Source organism: Panthera pardus, unplaced genomic scaffold, assembly GCF_024362965.1.
Source record: "Panthera pardus isolate Hobbes unplaced genomic scaffold, ASM2436296v1 HiC_scaffold_7, whole genome shotgun sequence".
Lineage (NCBI taxonomy): Eukaryota > Metazoa > Chordata > Mammalia > Carnivora > Felidae > Panthera > Panthera pardus.
Genome location: NW_026527002.1, coordinates 45608868 through 45632777, shown reverse-complemented (window position 1 = coordinate 45632777; position 23910 = coordinate 45608868). Strand labels below are relative to the sequence as shown.

The 23910-nt window shown below is 36.8% G+C and overlaps 1 protein-coding gene across 12 annotated transcripts in view; it reads left to right on the top strand.

The window, feature by feature from the left end:
* RGS22 (regulator of G protein signaling 22) overlaps window positions 1–23910 on the top strand; it is a 141853-nt gene that overhangs the window by 40205 nt on the left and 77738 nt on the right. For 9 of the 12 annotated variants that reach the window (XM_053896495.1, XM_019467995.2, XM_019467997.2 and 6 more), the window contains 5 exons: window positions 6559–6644; window positions 7281–7449; window positions 10210–10339; window positions 12580–13189; window positions 14981–15142. In XM_053896495.1, the coding sequence (XP_053752470.1) occupies window positions 6559–6644; window positions 7281–7449; window positions 10210–10339; window positions 12580–13189; window positions 14981–15142 (1157 nt within the window). The remainder of the gene's footprint in view (window positions 1–6558; window positions 6645–7280; window positions 7450–10209; window positions 10340–12579; window positions 13190–14980; window positions 15143–23910) is intronic. The other 3 variants (XM_019468005.2, XM_053896497.1, XM_019468000.2) reach the window with 3 other exon arrangements.

Genomic DNA, 23910 nt, shown 5'->3' with positions numbered 1-23910 from the left:
TGCAGCATTGACTTAAGTAGTATAAACATACTATATATTTATCAATGGAAGAATTATGGACTATTATATGACTATTTCAAAGAATGTGTTTGAGCTGTTGTTCTCATGAGATAGATGCACATGTTGTACTGTTCAGTGAAAAAAGTTGTAAATGAAAGTATATAATATGATTCAATTTTTATATAAAATAAATCCTACATATGTGTTCCAAAAAACCTGTTGCATTTCGATACACTAATAATAAAGTAGCAGAAAGAGAAATTAACAATCCCATTTACAATTGTACCAAAATAATAAAATACCTAAGAATATACCTAAGCAAAGAGGTGCAGGACCTATACTCTGAAAACTATAAAACATTGATGAAAGAAATTGAGGAAGATACAAATGGAAAGATGTTCCATGCCCATGGTATGGAAGAACCAATATCGTCAAAATGTCCATATTACTGGGGAACCTGGATGACTCTGTTAAATGTCTGACTTTGGCTCAGGTCATGATCTTGCCTTTCCCAAGTTCGAGCCCCATGTCAGGCTCTGTGCTGACAGCTCAGAACCTGGAGCCTATTGCAGATTCTGTGTCTCCCTCTCTCTGCCCCTCCCCTGCTAGAACTCTGTTTCTCTCTCTCTCTCTCTCTCTCTCTCAAAAATAAATAAACATTAATTTTTTTTAAATGTCCGTATTACCCAAAACAGTCTACAGATTTAATGCAATCCCTATGAGAATACTAACTACATTTTTTCACAGAACTAGAACAGATAATACAAAAATTTGTGTGGAACCACCAAAGACCCTGAATAGCCTAAGGAATCTTGAGAAAGAACAAAGCTGGAGGTATCACAATCCCAGATTTCAAGATATGCTTCAAAGCTGTAGTAACAAAACAGTATGGTACTGGCACAAACATAGACATATAGATCAATGGAATTGAATAGTGAACCCAGAAATAAACCAACCTTTGTACGGTCAGTTAATCTACAACAAAGGAGGCAAAGATGTACAATAGGGAAAAGACAGTCTCTTCAACAAATTGGGCTGGGAAAGCTGAACAGCAACATGCAAAATAATGAAACTAGAACACTTTCTTATACCATACACAAAAATAAACTTCACATGGATTAAAGAACTAAATGTCAACCCTGAAACCATAAGACTCCTAGACGAAAGCATAGGCAGTAGTTTCTTTGACATTAACCATGGAAACATTTTTCTAGGTATGTCACCTAAAGCAAGGAAAACAAAAGCAAAATTCAACTATTGGGATTACACCAAAATAAAAAACTTTTTGCACAGTGAGGGAAACCATCCACAAAACAAAAAGGCAACCTACTGAATGGGAGAAGATACCTGCAAATAGTACATCCAGTAAGAGGTCAATGTCCAAAATGTGTAAAGAACTTACACAGCTCAACACCAAATAAACAATCTGATTAAAAAAATGGGCAGAAGAGGTGTCTAGGTGGCTTAGTTGGTTAAGCATCCAACTTTAGCTCTGGTCATGATCTCATGGCTCTGGGCTCTGGGCTCTCTGCTGACACCTTGAAGCCTGGAGCCTGCTTCAGATTCTATGTCTCCCTCCCCCACTCACTCACGCTGTCTCTCTCTCAAAAATAAACAAACATTAAAAAAATTTCTTTTAGTGGGCAGAGGATTCTGAAAAACAGTATGGAGTTTCCTCAGAAAGCTAAAAATGGAACTACCCTATGATTCAGTAATTGCACTACTAGGTATTTACCCAAAGGGCACAAAAGTACTGATTCAAAGGTATACATGCACCCTGATGTTTATCACAGCATTATCAATAATAGCCAAATTATGTAAACAGCCCAAATATCTATCAGCTGATGAATGGATACAGATGTGGTATATATGTACAATGGAATATAACTCAGCAATAAAAAAGAATGAAATCTTGCTATTTGCAATGATGTGGATGGTGCTAGAGAGTATTATGCTAAGTGATATAAGTCAGAGAAGGACAATACCATATGATTTCACTCATATATGGAATTTAAGAAACAAATGAATATAGCAGGGAAAGAAAAAAAGGAAACCAAGAAACAGATTTTAATTATAGAGAACACGCTTATGGTTACCAGAGGGGGTGTCAGGGGAGATTGGTTAAAGAGGTGATGGGGATTAAGGAGTGTGCTTGTGATAAGCACTGGGTTTTGTACGTAAGTGTTGAATCACTAAATTCTACCCCCAAAACTAACATTACAGTGTATGTTAACTAACTGGAATTTTAATAAAAGCTTGAGAAACCTAAAATAAAAAATAGGCAGGGCACTTGAACATACATTTTTCCAAAGAAGACATGCAAATGGCCAACAGACATATGAAAATATGCTTTACGTCACTAATCATCACGGAAATGCAAATTAAAACTACAATGAGATATCACCTTACACCAGTCAGAATGGCTAAAATAAAGAAGACAAGAAATAGCAAGGGTTGGCAAGGATGTGGAGAAAAAGGAATCCTCATGCACTGTTGGTGGGAATGCAGATTGGGGCAGCCGCTGTGAAAACATTATGGAGGTTCCTTAAAAAATTAAAAATAGAATTACCATATAATCCAGGAAATCCACTACTACATATTTGCCCAAAGAAAATGAAAACACTAATTTGAAGAGATATATGAACCCTTATGTTTATTGCAGCATTATTACAGTAACCAAGATAGGGAAGCAGCCCAACTGTCCATCAATAGATAAATGGATAAAGAAGATGTGACCTATGTAGCTGAATATTACTCAGCCATAAAAAAAGAATGAGGTCTTTGAGATCCTGCCATTTGCAACAGTATGGATGGACCTAGAGGGTATAATGCTAAGTGAGATAAGAGAAAGACAGCTACCATATAGCTTCACTCATATGTGGAATTTAAGAAACAAAACAGACAACCACAAAGAGAGACAAAAAACCAGACTCTTAACTATAGAGAACAAACTGTTGGTTGCCAGAGGGGCAGGGGCAAGGGATGGGTGAAATAGGATTAAAAGTACACTTACTGTGATGAACAATGAATAACGTATAGAATTGTTGACTTAGTATAGTGTACACCTGAAACATATAACACAGCATGTTAATCATACTTTAGTTTTTAAAAATGGACATAGGATCTGAATAGACATTTCTCCAAAGAAGATGTACAGATGGCCAAAATGCATATGAAAAGATGTTCAACATTCATTATAAGAGAAATACAGCCAACATTGGGAGATGGGTGTGGGGAAATTGATGTGAAATGGAGAGTGATTGCTAATGGGTATGAGGTTTTCTGGAAGGTGATGAAAATGTTCTAAATTTGATTGTGGTGATGGTGTGTGAATATACTAAAAACCATTGGATTATACATTTTAAATGGGTGGATGGTATGGAATGTGAATTCTGTCTCAAAGCTGTTATAAAGAAAAGGCAGTGTGCACGCACACACACACACACACACACACACACACACACACACAAATCTCAACGAACTGTGTCTACACACCTATTAGAATGAGTAAAATATGCAATTCACATTGACAATACCAAGTGCCATTCAGGATGCAGAGCAACTGGGACTCTCACATTGTTGATGAGAATTCCATTTTGGGAAACAGTTTGGCAGTTTTTCTAAGTTAAACATATACCATCCTACCCATCTATCCTACCCTTGCATTTTACCAGAGAAATGAACAGTCTCTTCAGTTCACACAAAAATTGTATGTGAAGTCTGTAGTTCCCTTATTTATAATCACCAAAAACTATAAGAAAAACCCAAATTTCTTTTAAGTGGGGAGTAAAGTGTGGTTCATCTCTACAGTGGAGTACTTCTCAGCTGAAGAGAAATGAAGAGGAAGGAACTAGCGATCCATCTAAGAACATGGGTCAATCTCAAATGATTATGCTAAATGAAGAGAGCTACAACTGTATCCCAGTTGTATGACACTTTGGAAAAGGCAAAACTGTTGAGAACCAATCTGTGGTTGCCAGGGCCTAGGGTTAGAGGGTGTCACTGAATGCAAAGTGACATGAGGAAGTTTGGAGGAAGTTGGAACAATTCTATATCTTCATTGTAGTCATGGTTATACGACTTAAATATTTGTCAAAACCTTACAGAACTGTTTACTAAAAAGGATGGATTTTACTGTATGTTTTTTTTTGTTTTGTTTTTTTTTTTGTTTTAGTTTTAAGGATTAAATAGTTTTACCTTAGGTAAATCATTTTTGTGTTTTTTTGTAAGTATTCATTAAGGTGTCATGTTATGTCTAACAAGATTGTTCTGTATTTTTTGCCTTTATTAAAAATTTTTTTTCATGTTTATTTTTGAGAGAGAAAGAGAGAGAGAGAGAGCATGAGTGGGGGAAGGGCAGAGAGAGGGAGACACAGAATTTGAAGCAGGCTCCAGACTGAACTGTCAGCACAGAGCCTGATGCGGGGCTCGAACCCATGAATCACGAGATCATGACCTGAGCCAAAGTCGGATGCATAACCGACTGAGCCACCCAGGCACCCCTGTATTTTTTTTGCCTTTATACTTTTTTGTCTGTATACTTTATACTTTATTTGTAAACACCTTGAAGGGACTTTTTGGCAGTTTGACTAAAAGACTTTTCTTCGATTTTGATTTTATCCCTTTTAAACTTTTCATTTCATTTTTAGATCAGATAGATGCAGAGATATTCAAAAGGGGATGGGTTGTCAGTGACCTGTTCATTAAGTAAATGTTAGGCAAATTGATTTTGTGTGACTGACCAGCTTTCACAAGCTTGTAGTATTCCTCAAGGGTGTGTGTTGATCTTTATATGTAGTCTGGTGCCTTTCTGTGGTACGTTGAATGCATTGCTAATGAAAATTCAAGAGTCCTGTATCGTTATCAGTGTGTAGCATATGTGGAGGCATATTTGGAGTTTTTCTAACTACAAGATCCAAATGGCCTTCAGATTTCACTCAAACAATAAGACTATCCACAAGGTGTTACTGTTCAGGTGCTGGCTGCTTCCAAAGTTTCTTCTATTTTTTCATTACCTGGAACATAGTTTTCGGTAAGGGCAAATGGGTGCTTTTGGCTGAACAGGAGGAAAGCATCGTTCCCTCAGTTTTCTGGTCTTGGGGAACCTAATGACTTCATGCCACATGCAAGCAGTGTTGAGCACCAGTGCACGCTCAAGAACATCAGCTCATCAGGGGTGCCTGGGTGGCTCAGTTGGTTGAGTGGCTGATTTCGGCTCAGGTCATGATCTCGTGGTTCACAAGTTCGAGCCCCGCGTCGGGCTCTGTGCTGACAGCTCAGAGCCTGGAGCCTGCTTCGGATTCTGTTTTCGTCTCTCTCTGCCCCTCCCCCGCTCACACTCTGCCTCTCTCTCTCTCAAGAATAAATATTAAAAAAAAAAAGAATGTCAGCTCATCTGATGTTGGCAGTACTACTATGTGAGCCTTTAGCCTCCTTGCTGGAGTTAGCAATGGTCTGTGTTGACTGTTATTAATATCCCAGCACACCTGTTGCTTTAGCAGATAATCAGTGGAAGTCACATAAACACAGACACCCTTGCCTCACTGAGATGTGCACCTTACTGGTTGTTTTCCTTATCTAGTAGCATTGGTTTAGTGTTCAAAGTACCGACCTTCTTTAGCATTCTGGAAAACAGTGAATATAAGACACAAGAGAATCAATAGTGAGTAAATATTTTAGGATGAGTAGCAACTTAGTAACTCTTCCCTTGAGTTTGTATGGCCCTCGCAACCTCAGAATAAAATCTAAACTCCTTACTGTCACTTCAAAGATGATTCACAGTGAGGCCTATGCCTGCTTCACCAGCTTGCTTCCCTCCATTCCTCAAATCTCACCCCGTGATCTAGTCATACTATGCTTCTCTTCGTTTCCTCTCCTGCCCACCCCTCTTCACCCCTTCACCAGGCTAATCATGCGTTAGGTGAAAGAGTGAGTGGCATCTTCTGTGGGAAAAGCCTTTGCTGGTTTTAGTGCCTATGTGCCCTCCCACAGAAACCTGAACCTATGGTAGTGCTCTGTTATTATTGTTTACTGAATTACCTGGAAACTCCTTCAAGGCAGGGCCTTAGCTTTCTTGCTAACCTTGGTATCTCCAGGAGAGTGGCTGCGGATGGTAAATATTTAACCAAAGTTCCTAAAGTTGGAAGCACAAGGGGACTGTAGTGACCATAGTGGCCTTATCAAGATTCTGGTTAGCTATTTTCCTGTTTATGATTACTTTTAACCATTCTATGACTGCAAAAATACTGAAAGTGACTTTTTTTCCTCATACCTCCTTCTCTAATACATTACTTAACTTCTCTGAATTCAGTTTGTTAATCTGTAAAATGGGACTAATAGTTGATGCAGGATTGTTGAGAGAATTAAAGAAATACCAGAAGGCAAGCAATGGCTTCAGATATGTGATTGGAGGTTCTTTCTCTCTCTTGTGCAAAAAGAAGGTAGAAGCAGGGCTCCTAGAAGTAGCTGGAGGTCATTATTGCTCTATTGATTAGGCCTTCATTGTCCTGAAAGGTGACTTTCTTTGACTCGTTTTCTTTTTCACTTGTCCCCTCACAGTGTCTCAGTCGTGAACAAGGTATTAAGTGGATCAAAAAAGAAAGACTTCCAGCATTTCTGGAAAGTGATTGCTACTTTGAATACAGGTATTGTAGTCCCATCAACAAACACATTTTTTAATTGCCTGGATTTTTTTTCACCTAAAATCATTTTTCCTGTACTTTCTTAGTAAAATTGTATACCTTTAAACCCACTGCATTTGTATCCTACCTGCTATAGTATGCAAGTGATAGAGCATTTGTAAAAATCACTTAACTTTTCTAAAGAGATCCCATAGAAACAGTACCTAATAAATGTACTTCAGTTGTGCTTCCTTGATCATTATGTTTTTAAAATTATCTACTTGTGATAACGGTATTTATGTGCAAGCTGTTAAAAAACAAATACAAGTGTGTCATGAAAAAGAATGTCATAGTGGGCAAAGTTTTTCTTTTATGTTCTCTGGCTTTTAATGTGTAAGTACCTAAACATTCCTTAAATTTAAGTAAAATTTGACCTGTATTTAGAACCACCATTTTAAAAATCCAAATAAAATAAATTATAGCAGAATAATCATTAATTAGTTCTGTGAATAAGCCATTAATTTTAGCAGATCCTAAGAGAATCATTGTGCAGAGTTAGGAGATTGGCTTGAATACATAAAATAAAATTCAGGTTTTTTTTTTTCCGAACTCTACCATATTTGAAACTTATTTCAAGTTTTTATGATTCCTAAAATGCAGATTAGCCAAATTGGTCTCACAAGTACGATGGAGCAGATCAGGCATGAACTTTACACTCGATGCAGACTTTTCCCCCTGGGTCCCGAAAAAACCACCCAGTCCACCACCACCTGTCACTGAAGAAGAAAATGCTATAATAATGAAAAAGTTCTACATTTCTCTTGGTGAGGTAAGAGTATGAGTATTTCTTCATGATTTGGCCCTTCAAGGAGACTTATCATTTTAGGGATAGGAATTTCATTTTTACCACTTGAACAGGGGAAGGGATTTCAAGTACTTCTAAAGCAGATTTAGCAAAACCTTTTGTGGATTTATGCTGACTCATTTGCTTTGCCTTCCTTCACCTGAAATGTAACTGGTATTATTATCCTCCTGTGTGCAGAGCAACAAATGCAAGATTGAAGAACATGCTCAGTGTCGCCCGGGAAGCAAGGAAGGGTAACTTGAATTATATCCATGGTTTCATTGTTCATTCCAAATTTTTCATTATTTGGAGTCTATAATTTTTGTAAAAATAATGATAAATTGGGTCTTCTCCTCCCTCTTGCCAAAATTATTCCTCATTAGCAAAATGCATTACTGTGTAACCATTATCAGATAAATTTGTCCTCCAGGAAGAAATGTTGGGTTGTATGAATGCTTTTGAAGAGATCTAACCTAGAATCAAACGTCCTTTTGGAGAGTCACTTTGTAGTAAAATCTGCCGTTTGGTCTCTGGCCTCTAATTATCAGCTCATCTTTTTGGAAACACAGTTCCTACACATATTCTGTACAAAACCAGGAATTGCAAATATGTGGCCCATGTGTTCCTGTTCCCCTAGATTCCATTCATGACAGACATTGCTAATCAATCATGGCAATCTTCCTGCTGAGCCCGGACTTGGCTTCAAATTCTTTTCAACACAGCACCCTGGGCAAGCACTTCCAATTGATCAAAGATGTCACATGAGAGAACTGTTTGCCATCTCTGTTGGAAGAGACTTATCCTATCTTACTTGACCATTTTTTTTCATGTGTAGTTCTTATTTAATTCTGTAGTTTGGCATTTCTATCAGTAATATTTGGCAAAAAAAAAGTTTGAGATTTTGCCAGTTGCATTATTTTCACTGACCAGTGCTAGGGATATACTAAAAGCATATTTTTCTTCTCTCTTGTACTTATTCTTAAGTATTTATTTTTTTTCTTTTATGTATTATAGAAATGTCAGGAGTGTCATAAAAATATGTTCTCATAGTACAGGTCAGTCAGTAAACATACAACTGGAAGAATCAATCTAGGGAAATCAGATCTAATTCCTTACATGTAAATTAAATCAAATGTGAGAGTAAAATTTAAGCTAGTTTATTTTTGCTATTTTCTGTGATGAAAAAAACTCATTTCTGTTGACTTGATTAGTACTTTATCTAAAATCTTCTTAATAGCTTTTGAACTTTGAGGATTCAAAATTCCTTGGGCCCTTAAATCATTTCAATCATGACTACAAACAAAGATGAATCTTTACGATGACAATTCATCTTTATGGACAATTCAGCTTTATGATGATAATTCATCTTTGTGATCATTAATTTCTTTGGCTCTTCAGTTATACCATCTAAACACAAACAGTGGACTCATCTCTTTAAGAATATTAAGTGGACTAGTTACTGCTTTAATGTCTGACTGACTTCTTTCTCTCCTCATTTTTACTCCGCCATCTTTTTTTGTGCAGTTGAAATAACAAGGACTCTTGTATGTTGGTCTCTCTCAATTCCCTGACTGTTTCTTCATTATTTTGGGCTTCTCTGAGTGTGTAGGATAATGCTTAGAATACAGTAGTCACTCAGTAAATATATGTTAAATGGACATATAATTAATAATAAATGACCTGGTTTTAAAGGAAGGAAAAGAGGGAACAAAAGGAAATTAGAGTCTGTCAAAGCTTTTATCCACCCAGGAAACCTTACATCTAAGAGAGGCAGTGACTTACTTCTCTTGCTTTTTGGTCTCCTTGTGTGGCCTGACTTGCCCTGCCAATTAGGGAACAATACCTGTTCCATTTGAGCCCTGCCTCTTTTGTGAGTATTCCTGAGGTTAAGCGCCAGCCAGCTCTGACTCAGTTGGACAAAGGAGAAATGAAAATAATGCTGGACACTCCCTTCTCTGCTTCTGTTGAACAATTTGGATTATTTTAGAAAAATATGAGGGCATTATTTAGTGAGAGGCAGGCAGAAGAATTTTCCCAGGAAAGCTGAGATGAGGGCTTCTCAGGATTGGGGTTCTGGAAGCTGAGGGTCAACTTGGGAATTACTCAGCTGGCTCGAGGTACACAAAAGCAAAGGAAAAATTGAAGGCTGTGTCCAGAGGCAGCCGGAGTCAGGAATCGGTCTTTGGGATGCATACAATGCAAGCAAAGCTGTGAAAACTGAATCTATGGCAAAGCGGTAGTTGAGCCTGGAGAGGTTTTCAGTGCTCCTGAGAGTAAGTTTGTCATATTAGGGAGGCCTTGTAAAAAAACACTGAACCAGATCAGACAAAATTAGGGGTATGGAATAATTGTGAAGTTGTAAATGGGAGTAGCTGACAAAAGATGCAGCCAGGGACTGATGAGCCATGTGACTGCTCATGATACAGCTGGATGGCATGAACCTATAATGAAGCCAGGAAGTAGGGTTGCATGCCTCTGGTGGAACAGTAGAGAAGAATTTGATGGATATTGGGCTCATTTTTTCTTTTGGCCATCTACTATGCAAATAATCTGAATTGAGATTTCTTCCCATTATTCTCAGATAATGAATTTTTCTGTGGACAGTATTCTTTTCTTTGATGGCATAAATTTTCCTTTCATATTGTACTGTGCAAATTTAATATTACCCTAATGATGTGTCAAGGTTTGTGATTGGAAGAATACTGCCGATCTTAACATTAAACAAAGGTGCTCCTTTTCTCCTAGGCCACCTATACTCAAACGGAAGATTGGTTTACACTGGCAAAACAGAGTCTGCAAACAGTATCAACGTTTTCATTACCATCTTGTGTACTCCACAGCAAAACTGAACCACCGGTTATTTCATCTGTTTCTGGTAAGCAGACAGGACAAGAATGATTTCAGAACTCTTTTTTTTTTTAAGTTTATTTATTTATTTTGAGAGTGAGAGCTTGAGTGAAGGGGGGGCAGAGAGAAAGGGAGAAAATCCCAAGCAGGCTCTGCACTGTCAATGCAGAGCCTGACTCGGGGCTCCATCTCATGAACTGGGAGGTCATCGCCTGAGCCGAAATCAAGAGTCAGCTACTTAACCGATTGAGCCACCCAGGCCCCCCTCAGAACTCCTCTTTAAATCTTTTTTCATTGTTCTAATCTTACAATATCATACTTAGTGGTTGGAGAGAAAAATTATCTCCGTCCCCATCCCCCCCTGCCCCACTTCACTTTCTATTGGTTTTTTAGAGGCAAGTTGGCATAGTAGAAAGAGGATGGGTTAGATGGGTTAAAACTTACTAGCTGTGTGACTTTTTAAAATTATTCCACTTCTGAGAGTCTTTTCTCATCTGTAAGATCAGAATAATGACACATACTAAATGTGTAGAAAAAGCCCAGCCTAGTGCCTGGTACTTCATAGGCAGTCAGTAAGTGTTTGTTTTGTCTTTATTTCCTATGATAGTTTATAAATTATTATTATTAAGCCTTTGAAATTAAGGGGTGCAAACTTTCTTTCCTCTTGAAAGTATATAATCATTCATACAACTTGAATTTTCCTTCTGTTTTTAAGTTCAGACTGTTTTTCTCCTTGAAAAGCAGATATATTTCTACTGTGGGGAACTTTTGTGGATGATACCAACTTTTCAGAAATGTAGATGGAAACTTCCAGAAATGGGAGTCGTTAACATGATATTGCTAGAGAAAAAAAAAAATCTAGCAACATGATTCAGGAGAGGAACTTAGCAATTCTCTAACAGTTGTTACCTAATTCTTTGGAAAAGTGTAAGTAAGCAGCCTTTGGGGGACAGTAAATCTGGATTCTCTAGAATTGAACCTAAATCTAGAAAGAGGAAAAGAATCTCATTAATTTGAAAATAGGTGAATTTATAGATTTCTTGCTGTTTCCCCCAAAGAGTAAAGTAGAAAATTGGAGAGCAAAGGTAGAGGAGATGGTGAACAGGAAGAGAAAGGGTAGCAGGAAGGTGATGAACAGAAATGCTAACCTTGCTCTTTTCCTCTACAGCTGGGTTGAGTGTATACCCAGATCCTTTCGTAGGCTTACAAAAGTCTAATTTCTCAAGATTGTGGAAACTTAGTATCTTAATTTTCAATAAAAATTATAATGAAACATTTCTAGTTCGCTGAGATTTGAAAACTATGCCTGAGAAAATGCCCATGGAGGTGGGGCACAGATGACAATAGAGTTTTCCTGATCCATGGCATTTCAAGGGGTAGATTTGTCATGGGAAATAAAGCACTGACATCAGATCTTTCTCTGATTTCTAAAGAAGGAGAAAATAATTAAAGACTATACTTTAGAAAAAGTATAAAACAATCCATTTGTATTTGTAATCTCTCGTAAGTACTTTATGTCATTTTGTAATTTTGATGGTAGGTTAAAAGTATGATAGTAATTGAATCTTTCTGAGAAAATAGTGAATTTTAAAAAAAATGTTTATTTATTTTGAGAGAGAGAGAAAGTGCACACAAGCGGGAAAAGGCAGAGAGCGGGGGAGAGAAGGAATCCCAAGTGGGCTCCACGCTTAGCAGGGCTTGATCCCATGACTGCGAGACCATGACCTGAGCTGATATCATGAGTCAGATGCTCAACTGACTAAACCACCCAGGTGCCCCCAAAATAGTGAATTTTAAAAAATTACTGATATGACTCTGGTTCTGATCTGCTCATTGACTGTTTCATCATTAATGGTAGCTAGTTTTATTTTACCATGCAGCATGAAATATTGGAATACATAGTTATTTAATGCACATATTCTAGTGTTTAATAGATTTGGCCTTTATATATTAACATTCTATATCAGCCTAAACTATTACATTTTAAAAGTGCATAATGTCTTTTTGAAGATCTCTGTATTAGTGATATCAAATATTTAGTTCATCTGCTACCAGTGTCCCTTTTTATGTCCAGGGAAGACATAACCAATCCTTTGGGCAGGTTTTTCTCTTCTGGTACCAAATGTGGCTTTAGAACTCCCCTTTAAGCGCACAAAGTCTCTACCTGTGACAGGCCCATTTACCATGCTGGCTCTACAACATCTAGTTAATAATAAAAACATATTTGTATTCATATCTGATCTAATAGCCCTTTATGATTTAATACAGAAAGTTTTATCTTTGATGATGGAATTCACCCGAGGACAAAACGGGACTCATCTGAATCCACTAGATTAATTTCTCATTTCAAAGAAGAAGATGGGTCTGTATGTCTACAAGACACTCCTTCTCAAGCACTTCTGAGAATATACCTTGAAAAGCAACAGGATGCTGATGATGGCCTTATATTGCATTTCTCAACATGTGAAGAATTTTTAAGATCTTACGTAGCCTTTATTTTGAGAGTAGCAATTCATCACATTTTTGAAGAGCCACTTAGAGAAAGCCCAGATTTTATAAATTTCAACAAGGTAACAGAAGTGGTGATTGAGGAGGGTTTTGAGCCTATTCCTGGCAGGAATGTTGTGTCAAGTGAAACATTTCAAACCTATGTCAAGTCAAAAGACATGCTAGAACAAGCAAGTTTAAAAAGTGAGAGCACTGGACAAGAGAGCAGGGCTGATTGGTGTATTTCTCACAAAGCTTATGATATTGGCAATAGAAAAGAGTTTGAAAGATTTAAGAAATTTATAAAAGGTACACTAGGAGAGAGATATTGGTTGTTATGGATGGATATTGAGAGGTTAAAAGTTCTTAAGAACGCTGGAAGACATCAAAGGTAAGTCAATTTTTTACTTTTCAGTTTTTTTAAAAAAATTATGGAATATTAGTTTGGGTCATTTAAGCACAGACAGAAAGCCTGAAATAAATATAAAAATGTAATTTATGCTTTCAGAGGAATTAATATTAACATTTATTTTATTATAATAATATTGATTTCACTATTTCTGTGATTTCATAATTATCAGATACAAATAGTGGCAATTGTTTGGGTTTGCATAATGTTTCTTCTTATAGATTCTAAACTTGCTTTCAAATCAATCATTCTTATTTATTTATTTCTTATTTATTTATTTATGAATGTTTATTTATTTTGAGAGAGAAAGAGCATGCACGTGCCTGTGCATGCACATGAGCAGGGGAGGGGCAGAAAGAGGGGGAGAGAGAAACCCAAGCAGGCTTCGGACTGTCAGCGCAGACCCCAGGGATGCAAGGCTTGATCTCATGAACCATGAGATCATGACCTGAGCCAAAATCAAAAGTCAGATGTTCAACTGACTGACTCACTCAAGCGCCCCATTCTATTTTATTTTTATAATATTCTCATGATTTATTTTTACAGAAAAAATAATTTTTTAGTATATAACCACACTGGCTTAAGATACCTTTTATAAAAGGCACCTGAAGCCATTGTAAGAGACTACTGATCCTAACAACCTGCTCTGTTAACATATCCCATGATCTTTTGTTGGATGCCACTTAAGACATTCATATCTGAGTAAGATATCTCCTAGGTATCATACTAGATATCCTCTAGAGAACCTCTTAGATGTCTGATGGGTCCCGGTCCTTGTTTTGCTGTCCCATATATTTTAGATTATGTAAGTCTTAAGAACCTTAAGAGGACCCTGCTTTAAGAAAGTTTTTATCCTGTCTGTGTTCTCCTTTTTGCTTTGAAGCAGATCAACTACAGTAGATTGCAATTCTCAGTAAGGGTTTGAGTACATACTAGTGACTGGGTTATTCCAGTTATTTCAATGGCATTCAGATCATAGAGCTCATTGTTGTACATGCTTATAAGATCAGGGGTTACCAAATGGTTGGTTATGAAGCCATGACCTGATCGATTATGGAGTGGAAAGCCACTACTGCTTTTCAAGACATATTGGGGAAGTTATATGCAAGCAACCTACATAAATTCTTCAGGATTTACTGTATTAGTTCCTATTGTTGCTGTATCAGATTGCCATAAATTTAATGGCTTTTAAAGCAATGAAAATGTATTCTGTTACAGTTCAGAGATAAGAAGTCTAAAATGGGTAGGCAGGGCTCCATTCCTCCTGGAGGCTCTAGGGGAGAGTCCATTTCCTTGCTTTTTCTAGCTTCCAGAGGTCACCTATTTTCCTTAGTTCATGGCCTTTCCTCCATCTTCAAAGCCAGCAACATAGCATCTTCTCTTTGGCCTCTGCTACTATCCTCACATCTTTTCTCTGTGACTGACTCTCCTGTCTCCCTCTTAGAAGGACCCTTGTGATTACATTAGGGCCACCGGATAATCTGGGATAATCTTCTCAAAATCCTAAACACATCTGCAGAATCCCTTTGACCATGTAATGTAACATTCAGAGGTTCTGGGGTTTAGGACATGGATACCTTTGGAAGGCCATTGTTCAACCTACTAAAAATATCTTTCTTATTCTCATTATTTTAAGAAATATTTTTATCTCCACATTGGTACTCCTGTAATTCAGTGTTGGTTTTGAGATAGTTCATTACTTGTGTGAAACATTTTAGAAGTGAAAACATTTGGTTTGTTGAATATCGTGGCAATTTGTATTTCTCGTTTTAGACATCTTGAAAAGATGAAAAAATGCTATTTAGTGAGCAGTGGAGATTGCTACCTTTCTGCAGAAATATTATCAAAACTTAAACTGCTAGATGCATCTCAGTGGAATGAAGAACATTTAAGAAATATTCAGATTGAGGTTGTAAAACCCTTACTTCTCTATTGGTAAGAAAAATAATATGAAACAAACTTACTTGCTTTTACTTTTCCTAGGCTAATTACAAGTTATACTTTTTTGTCTTACTGGTTTATAATTTATGGAGATTTAAAATGACAAGATATCATATTTTTCACCTTCCTTAAAGTACTCACCCTTTAGATAATTCAGTGTTTGGGGTGTTTAAAATCCATAATAAGACTGGACAGTATTTAAGCTTCATTTTAACTTTGTGAGCACACTACCCCTGACTTTTTTATGGTCAGTATCTCATCAGATTGTGTGTGTGTGTGTGTGTGTGTGTGTGTGTGTGTGTGTGTGTACATCTTGAAAAAGTTATAGATTTATTCTTAGCACTTACTATAGGCCAAGTGCTGTACTAAGGACACGAGGATAAAATATAGACAAATCTAGTGATTACAATCTAGTAAAAGGAACATACATGGGAAATGAGTATAGTAAAAGAAAGTGTGGTGATCACACAGGATACAGAGGAGAGGTAATGTTTTACTTGGAACTTTAAGGACTCTAAGTAGGGAACAGAGAGGGGACATAGTGGAGAAGATGTGTGTCATTTGAGGGTCATTGAGCTGCTTTGCGGCTGTAATGGATATGATTATGTTACTTTTCTGCTTGAGATCTTTTCCCACAGCTTTCAGTGCAGAGTTCAAATGCCTTAAATTAGCAAATAAGGTTATCATAATTTGTCCCTCACACACTTTTCTGGCATCATCTCCTATCTAGGTATTCCAGATTACATATATGCTTTGTACTTTTCCATATATAGATAGAATGTTGTCTTTCTTTCTTTCTTTCTTTCTTTCTTTCTTTCTTTCTTTCTTTCTTTCTTTCTTTCTTTCAAAACTTAAATATGTCTACTCTCACCACTGTTATTTAACACAGTACTAGAAGTCCTAGCCTCAGCAATCAGACAACAAGATGAGGTTTTAAAAAGATATCTAAGTCAGCAAGAAAGACATTGTTTGCAGATGACATGATACTCTGTGTAGAAAACTTGAAAGACTATACCAAAAAAACTGCTAGAATGGATATACAAATTCAGTAAATTCACAGGATATAAGATCAAGGTATATAAATCTGTTGCCTACCTGTACACCGATAATGAAGCAGCAGAAAAAGAAGTCAAGGAATTTATCTCATTTATAATCACACCAAAAACAATAAGATACCTAGGAATGAACCTAACCATAGAGGTAAAAGATCTGTACTCTGAAAAGTATAAAACTCTGATGAAAGAAATTGAAGATGACACAAAGAACTGGAAAGACATTCCATGCTAAATTTGGATTGGAAGAACAAATATTGTTAAAATGTCTATACTACCCAATGTCTATACTACCCAAAGCAATCGACACATTTAATGCAATCCCTGTCAAAATACTACCACCATTTTTCATAGAGCTACAACAAATAATCCCAAAATTTGTATGGAACCACCAAAGACCAAGGTTGCCAAAGCAACCTTGAAAAACAAAAGCTGGAGGCATCAATTTCCAGACTTTAAGTTATATTGCAAAGCTATAGTGATCAACAGTATGATACTGGCATAAAAGTAGACACATAGATCAACAGAACAGAATGGAAAACCCAGAAATTGAACCCACAACTATATGGTCAGTTAATCTTCAGCAAAGCAGGGAAGAATATTCAATGAAAAAAAGACAAGTCTCTACTATAAATGGTGTTGGGAAAACTGGACAGCAACATGCAAAAGAATGAAACTGGACCATTTTCTTACACTATACACAAAAATAAATTCAAAATGGATGAAAGGCCTAAATGTGAGACAATAAATCATAAAAATCCTAAAGGAGAACATAGGCAGGGACCTCTTTGACATCAGCTATAGCAACTTCCTTCTAAATATGTCTCCTGAGACAAGAGAAACACAAACAAAAATAAATGATTGGAACTTCATAAAAATAAAAAGCATATGCACAGCAAAAGAAACAAAAAAAGTAAGAGGCAGCCTACAGAATGAGAGAAGATATTTACAAATGACATATCTGATAAAGGGTTCATATCCAAAAAATATATAAAGACCTTATAAAACTCAACACCCCAAAAATGAATAATCCAATAAAAAATGGGCAAAAGACATGAATAGACATTTTTCCAAAGAAGACATACAGATGGCCAAGAGACACATGAAAAAAATGCTTAACGTCACTCATCATCAGAGAAATGCAAATCAAAACTACAATGAAATATTACCTCACACCTGTCGGAATGGCTAAAATAGAAAATGCAAGAAACAGCAAGTATTGACAAAGATCTGGAGAAAAAGGAATCTTTTTCCACTGTTGATGAGATTGCAAACTGGTGCAGCCACTCTGGAAAACAGTATGGAGGTTCCTCAAAAAATTTAAAAATACAACTACCCTAGGATCCAGCAATTGCACTACTAAGTATTTACCCAAAGGATATAAAAGTACTAGTTCTAAGGGATCTGTGCACCCCAATGTTTATTGCAGCACCATCTACAATAGCCAAATTATGGAAATGGCCCAAGTGTCCATCAACTGATGAATGGATAAAGAAGAGGTGGTATAGATATACAATGGAATATTACTCATCCATAAAAAAGAATGAAATCTTGTCCTCTGCAATGACACGGATGGTGCTTGGGAATATTATGCTAAGTGAAATAAGTCAGAGAAAGACAAATACTTTATGATTTCACTCCTATGTGGCATTTAGGAAACAAAACAAACAAGCAAAGGTGAAAAAACTAGAGGGAGGCAAACCATGAAACAGACTCTTAACCATACAGAACAAACGGACGATTACCAGAGGGGAAGTGGGGGTGGGGGGAGATGGGTGAAATAGGTGATAGAGATTAAGGGAGTGCACTTGTAATGGACACCGGTGCTGTGTGGAAGTGCTGAATTACTATATTGTACACCTGAAACAAACGTTAAACTGTATGTTAACTACCTGGAATTTAAATAAAAACTTAAAAAGAAAGCTAAATAAATAATTAATTAATTAATAAAAAAACATATTTAAGGCATACAGAAAGGTATAAATTATAGTGGGTGCCTATGTACACACCATCCAACTTAATAAAATATTACTATACAGTAGAAATGTTTTTTTAATTTAACTTTTTATTTTGAAATCATTATATATTCATATGCGGTTGTAAGAAGTAATAGAGAGGATTCTGTGTAGCTTTTACCCAGTTTCCCCTAATGGTAACATTTTGCATAACTTAATCCAATATCACAACGAGGAAATTGACATCATTAATATAATTCACCGGTCTTTTTCATATTTTACCAGTTACACATGCACTTATTTGTGTGTTTGTGTATAGTTAGTTCTATTCAATTTTATCACATTAGAGATTCATGAATTTGCCACCAGTCAAGACACAGAACAGTTACCACAAACTTCCCTTGTACTGCCCTCTACAACTATGCCCACCTCCTTCTCTTCCCATCCCTAACTCCTGGAAACCACCAATGTATTATTTAATGAAATAATGCAATTTGTAATCTTTGGGGTTACCTTTTTTCATTCATCATGATTCCCTTGAGATCCATCCAAGTGGCTGTGTGTGTCAATAATTTTTTTTTTGCATTGTTAAGTAGCACTCTGTTGTATGGATGTTACACATCCATTTACCCACTGAAGGTCACTAGGGATGTTTCCACTCTTTCACTGTTACTAATCAAGTTGCTATGAGCCTTTATGTACAGGATTCTGAATGAACATAAATCTTCATTTCTCTGGGATAAATGTCTAAGAGTGAGATTACCGGGTCACATGGTAAGTCTATTTTTAGTTTTAAAAGAAACTGCCAAACTATTTTCCAGAGTTGGTGTACCGTTTTTACATTCCCACCAGCAATGTAAAAAGGATCCAGTTTCTGTGCATCCTTGCCATTGTTTGGTGTTGTCACAATTTTCTATTTTTAACAGAAAATTCTAATATGTGCACATTCTAATAGGTGCACAGTGATATCTTGTTGTGTTTTTACTTTGCCATTCTCTAATGATAAATGATGCTGAACATCTTTTCAAGTGCTTGTTTGCCATTTGCATATCCTCTTCAGTAAAATATCTGTTCATGTCTTTTGTCTATTTGCTAATTGTTTTCTTATTGTTGAGTTTTAAAGTTATTTTTGTATTGTAGATACTAATCATTAGACATGTAGTTTGCAAATATTTTCTCCCAGCCTTTAGCTTGTCTTTTCAGAGACAAGCTTTCCAAAGACTTCTTCAAAGAGCCTTTGAGAGCTTCCTGGTTGGTGAACACATGGAGATTTGGGGAGAGTGGTATGCTTAGAAGGCATGGAAGCTCTATACTCCTTACCACACACCTTATTGTATACATCTTTTCTATCTGACTGTTCTTGAGTTATATCCTTGTATTAAAAAAATCTAGACTAAGCAAAATAGTAAAAATTATATAGATAATGAGAACCAGAATTCTCATCGATGTGGAAGAGAGTTACAAATAGAAGAGAACAGAGTGAACCCTGTTGTGATGGACTGGAATTGGAGGTACAAATGGAAAATGCAATTTTCACAAACTCAAGTTACCATACTCATTTATGAAGACCATAATTAACTGAAGAAAAAAACAGGACAAACCAAGCAACAGATGCTCATGAAGACAAGTAAGGAAAGACCTTGCAAGAGAAATTCTGAAGTTCATCACATGTGGGATTGTCCCTGGGAGGGTGACCTATGGGGGACAGTCTCTATCAAGGGCTTCAGGTAAGTTTCAGTCCAAACATTTCATCAGGGTAGAGGCAAAGAGGTCTTGGGCCACGTTTATTCAACCAACACAATGTTCCTATGTAAAATGTTGCTGCCTGCACCTACTATTCAGAATAAATATAACTATCTGAAAGAAAAAAAAAGAGGGGGGTCTTTCACAGAGCAAAATTTTAAAATTTTGATGAGGTCTAATTTTTAAGCTCCTCCTTTTATGGATTATGCTTTGGTTTCAAACTGAAGAATTCTTTGCCTAGTTCTAGATCCTAAAGACTTTCTTTTATGTTGTTTTCTAAAACCTTTCTAATTTTATGTATTACATTTAAGTCTATGCTCCACTTAGAGTTAATTTGTGTATAAGGTGTTAGGTTTAGGTCAAGTTTTGGTTGCTTTGGTTTTTGTTTTTTGAGAGATTTTTGCTTTTACTTACGGATATCCAGTTGTGCACCTTCACTTATTGAAAAGGCTATCCTTCCTCTTTCCTTCTTTTCTATGTTCTACATTAACATATAGGCATGTCAAGTTGTAGAGCTTCATGTAACCACCATGGCAATCAAGATGCAAACACTTCTTTTTTTTTAATTTTTTTTTCACACTTATTCATTTTTGAGAGACAGAGAGAGACAGAGCACAGGCGGGGGAGGGGCAGAGAGAAAGGGAGACACAGAATCTGAAGCAGGCTCCAGGCTCTGAGCTGTCAGCACAGAGCCCGATGCGGGGCTGAAACTCACGAGCTGTGAGATCATGACCTGAGCCAAAGTCAGACGCCTAACCGACTGAGCCACCCAGGCCCCCCGAGATGCAAACACTTCTGTCACCCCCCAAACTCTCACACCAACCTTGTTACACTCCTTCTCCACTCCTGACCCCTGGCAACCATTGGTCTGTTACTTGTCACCACTTTTGTCATTTTGAGAATGTCACATAAATGAAATCATACAGTATGCAACCTGTGACTGACCTCTGTTGACAGCAAAATGCCATTGAAGCATAATGCATTCAAATTGTTGCATGTATCATAGCTTATATTTTTTAAATATAGCTTTCCAGTTCATTATTGGTAAATAGCAATGTGATTCAATTTTGTGTGTACTCAGTATTCGAGAGGGCTAGAGCCCTCACATGGACCTGCTTTGCTTTTCCAGCTGTTTTGGTGCTCTTCCATTCTCAGGTCTGTCAGCCACTTCTTCTACCTTCGTGCCAACACCATGCATGTCTTGTGGCTGACAGTAGTCTGTCCTACCTACTTGCATCTTGGTGTTTGTGGGGATACCTTGTCACATTAACATTCTGTTATAAATGTTGTGCATGAGTTTTCAGTTTTGCTATCTAGTTGTCCTGTTTGTATGGAGGGATTCTGAGAGGTAGAAAAATGAATTGGGCCACATTGCCATTTTCCCAGAATCCTCTTATCTTTTTCTTGATCTAGCTAACTCGTGTATTGTTTAAATTTCAAACTAAACCATAAACCATTTGATGAATATTATGAAGCAAATACTTAGGTAACCATTACGTGGGCTGTAAAATAAAACATTGCCAAGATCACTGAAGATCCCTTATTGATTACAATATCCTCACTCCTCCTCGGAGGCAACCACTATCCTGACTTTTGTGATTGTCACCCTCTTTCTTTTCTTTCTAGTTTTAGCAATAATGTATGCAAATAAATCCCTAAATGTATACTTTTGTCTGCCTGTTCTACAACTTTATGTAAATGGAATCATGTTGTATGCATTCTTTTGTGTCTTCTATCAACATTAGATGGGAGATTTGTCTGTAATTAAGAATTTTAGGGGCGGGGCGCCTGGGTGGCGCAGTCGGTTAAGCGTCCGACTTCGGCCAGGTCACGATCTCGCGGTCCGTGAGTTTGAGCCCCGCGTCAGGCTCTGGACTGATGGCTCGGAGCCTGGAGCCTGTTTCCGATTCTGTGTCTCCCTCTCTCTCTGCCCCTCCCCAGTTCATGCTCTGTCTCTCTCTGTCCCAAAAATAAATAAAAAACGTTGAAAAAAAAATTAAAAAAAAAAAAAAGAATTTTAGGGGCTCCTGGGTGGCTCAGTCGTTTGGGCGTCCGACTTCAGCTCAGGTCATGATCTCGCGGTCCGTGAGTTCAAGCCCCGTGTCAGGCTCTGTGCTGACAGCTCAGAGCCTGGAGCCTGTTTTGGATTCTGTGTCTCCCTCTCTCTTTGACCCTCCCCCATTCATGCTCTGTCTCTCTCTGTCTCAAAAATAAATAAACGTTAAAAAAATTAAAAAAAAAAGAATTTTAATAATTTTCATTGTATATTGGTATTTCTTTAACATTTCGGTTGTTTCCTACTTTTCACAAAGCAATGCTGAAATGTGTATTCTTGTACACATAGCCATTTTTCTACAGCAGCTGTGCCCATTTATTCTTTCACTGACAGAATATGAAAGTACCCATTGCTATAAATCCATGGTACCATTTAGTATTGTCAGACTTTAAAATTTTTGCCTATGTCTTGGTGTGTCATTGGTGTCCTGTGGTTGTAACTGGCATTTCCTCGAGTGCTAGTGAGGCTGATAACCTTTTCAGTGCTTGTTAGTCATTTGGATTTCAATTGTCGTGATTTGCTTTTTTATCTCATTTGCCCATTTTTCTATTGGGAGATATACACACGCTTATGCACACACACACACATAAACATCTATACATACATACGCACACATCATATTGGATACAGTTCCCTTGATGTTTGATAGTATTATGTGACAGATGCCTTCTCCCACCTTCTAGAGATTGAGAATTAAGATGTGTGCAATCAGTGTAAATGAGAACTCATATGATGGAAGCATGAAAAATAATACAACACCAGTTTAGGATTGACTGTGACACTTATTCCACAATATTTGGTTAATTTACATAGTGGCTAATAAAAATTAATTCTATGAATGGAATAAGAATGGAATATTAAAAATGGTAGGGGCAGCAGAGACTTACACAGTCCATATGAATATAATGATGGAAATCAGAAAATTGAAACACCTAGATTTCCCAGTTAGTACATGTATGCTTTATTGGATAAGGATCTTGTAGATATTCCCACTTATTGGTTGATATGAGAATAAGAGGTAATTTTGGATATTTCCAAGTGTGCAAGTAAGGGTTCTGAAATACAGTTAGGATGCCCACTCAGATTTATACAGTATGCTTTCTGAATTTAAACGAATTTGAACTTTGGATTCTCTTCCACTCCCAACCTGTGTTCACATCAGGGGAATATCTACTTTCTTTCTATTTTAGAGGGAAGCAATTTTATACCAAGGCCTGAAATATGGAGTGGGAATTAGTCTTTGGGCTGTGGCATCAGGGGGGAAAACCTGGTCCAAGTAGCAATTAGCATCAGGCCTGACAGCTGGAGTTAACCCTCTAGCCAATAAAGAGCCCACAGACTAAATACCAGGATATCCATCCAATTAAGTATGGCCTTGACATTGTGCCAAACATTCTTTTTCCTGGGTTTCTGGAAGTAGTGTTAGTCTGTCATTTATATAAATTGTTGTTAAACTAATTCTTACCTTCAGATTTAAGGCTTGAAAATAGATCATATGAATCACAATTCACTTTAGTAGTACAGGTAAACATTTAAAAACGTTTATATATTTTAAAATGTGAATTTCATCTACTAGTTTTTATTTGGTGTAGATAAATACTAAACTGCCTTAAAATGATCACAGGTGCATTTTATGTTCATTTTACTAGAAACTATTTTTAAAAATGTATTTAAAAATAAATTAGTTTTTTAAAAAAATTCCTTCATCAAATAGATATGAGACTTCTTTTTCTGATCAAGCAGACAGTAATTTGAATGTAATTTTATTATTTTTTCCTAATGTATATTGCCTCTTTATATGAGTGAGTGTGATTTCAGGCAGCTGGTATATCACAGAGAAGTATATTTTTAAGGCCAGGCATCAGAAACAGAAGTGGAAATTTTTAGAAAAAGGGTTTGGTAAGACTGATAATTGTGAGCACTGGTATTATAGATTTTGTAGGCTTTCCATTTTGG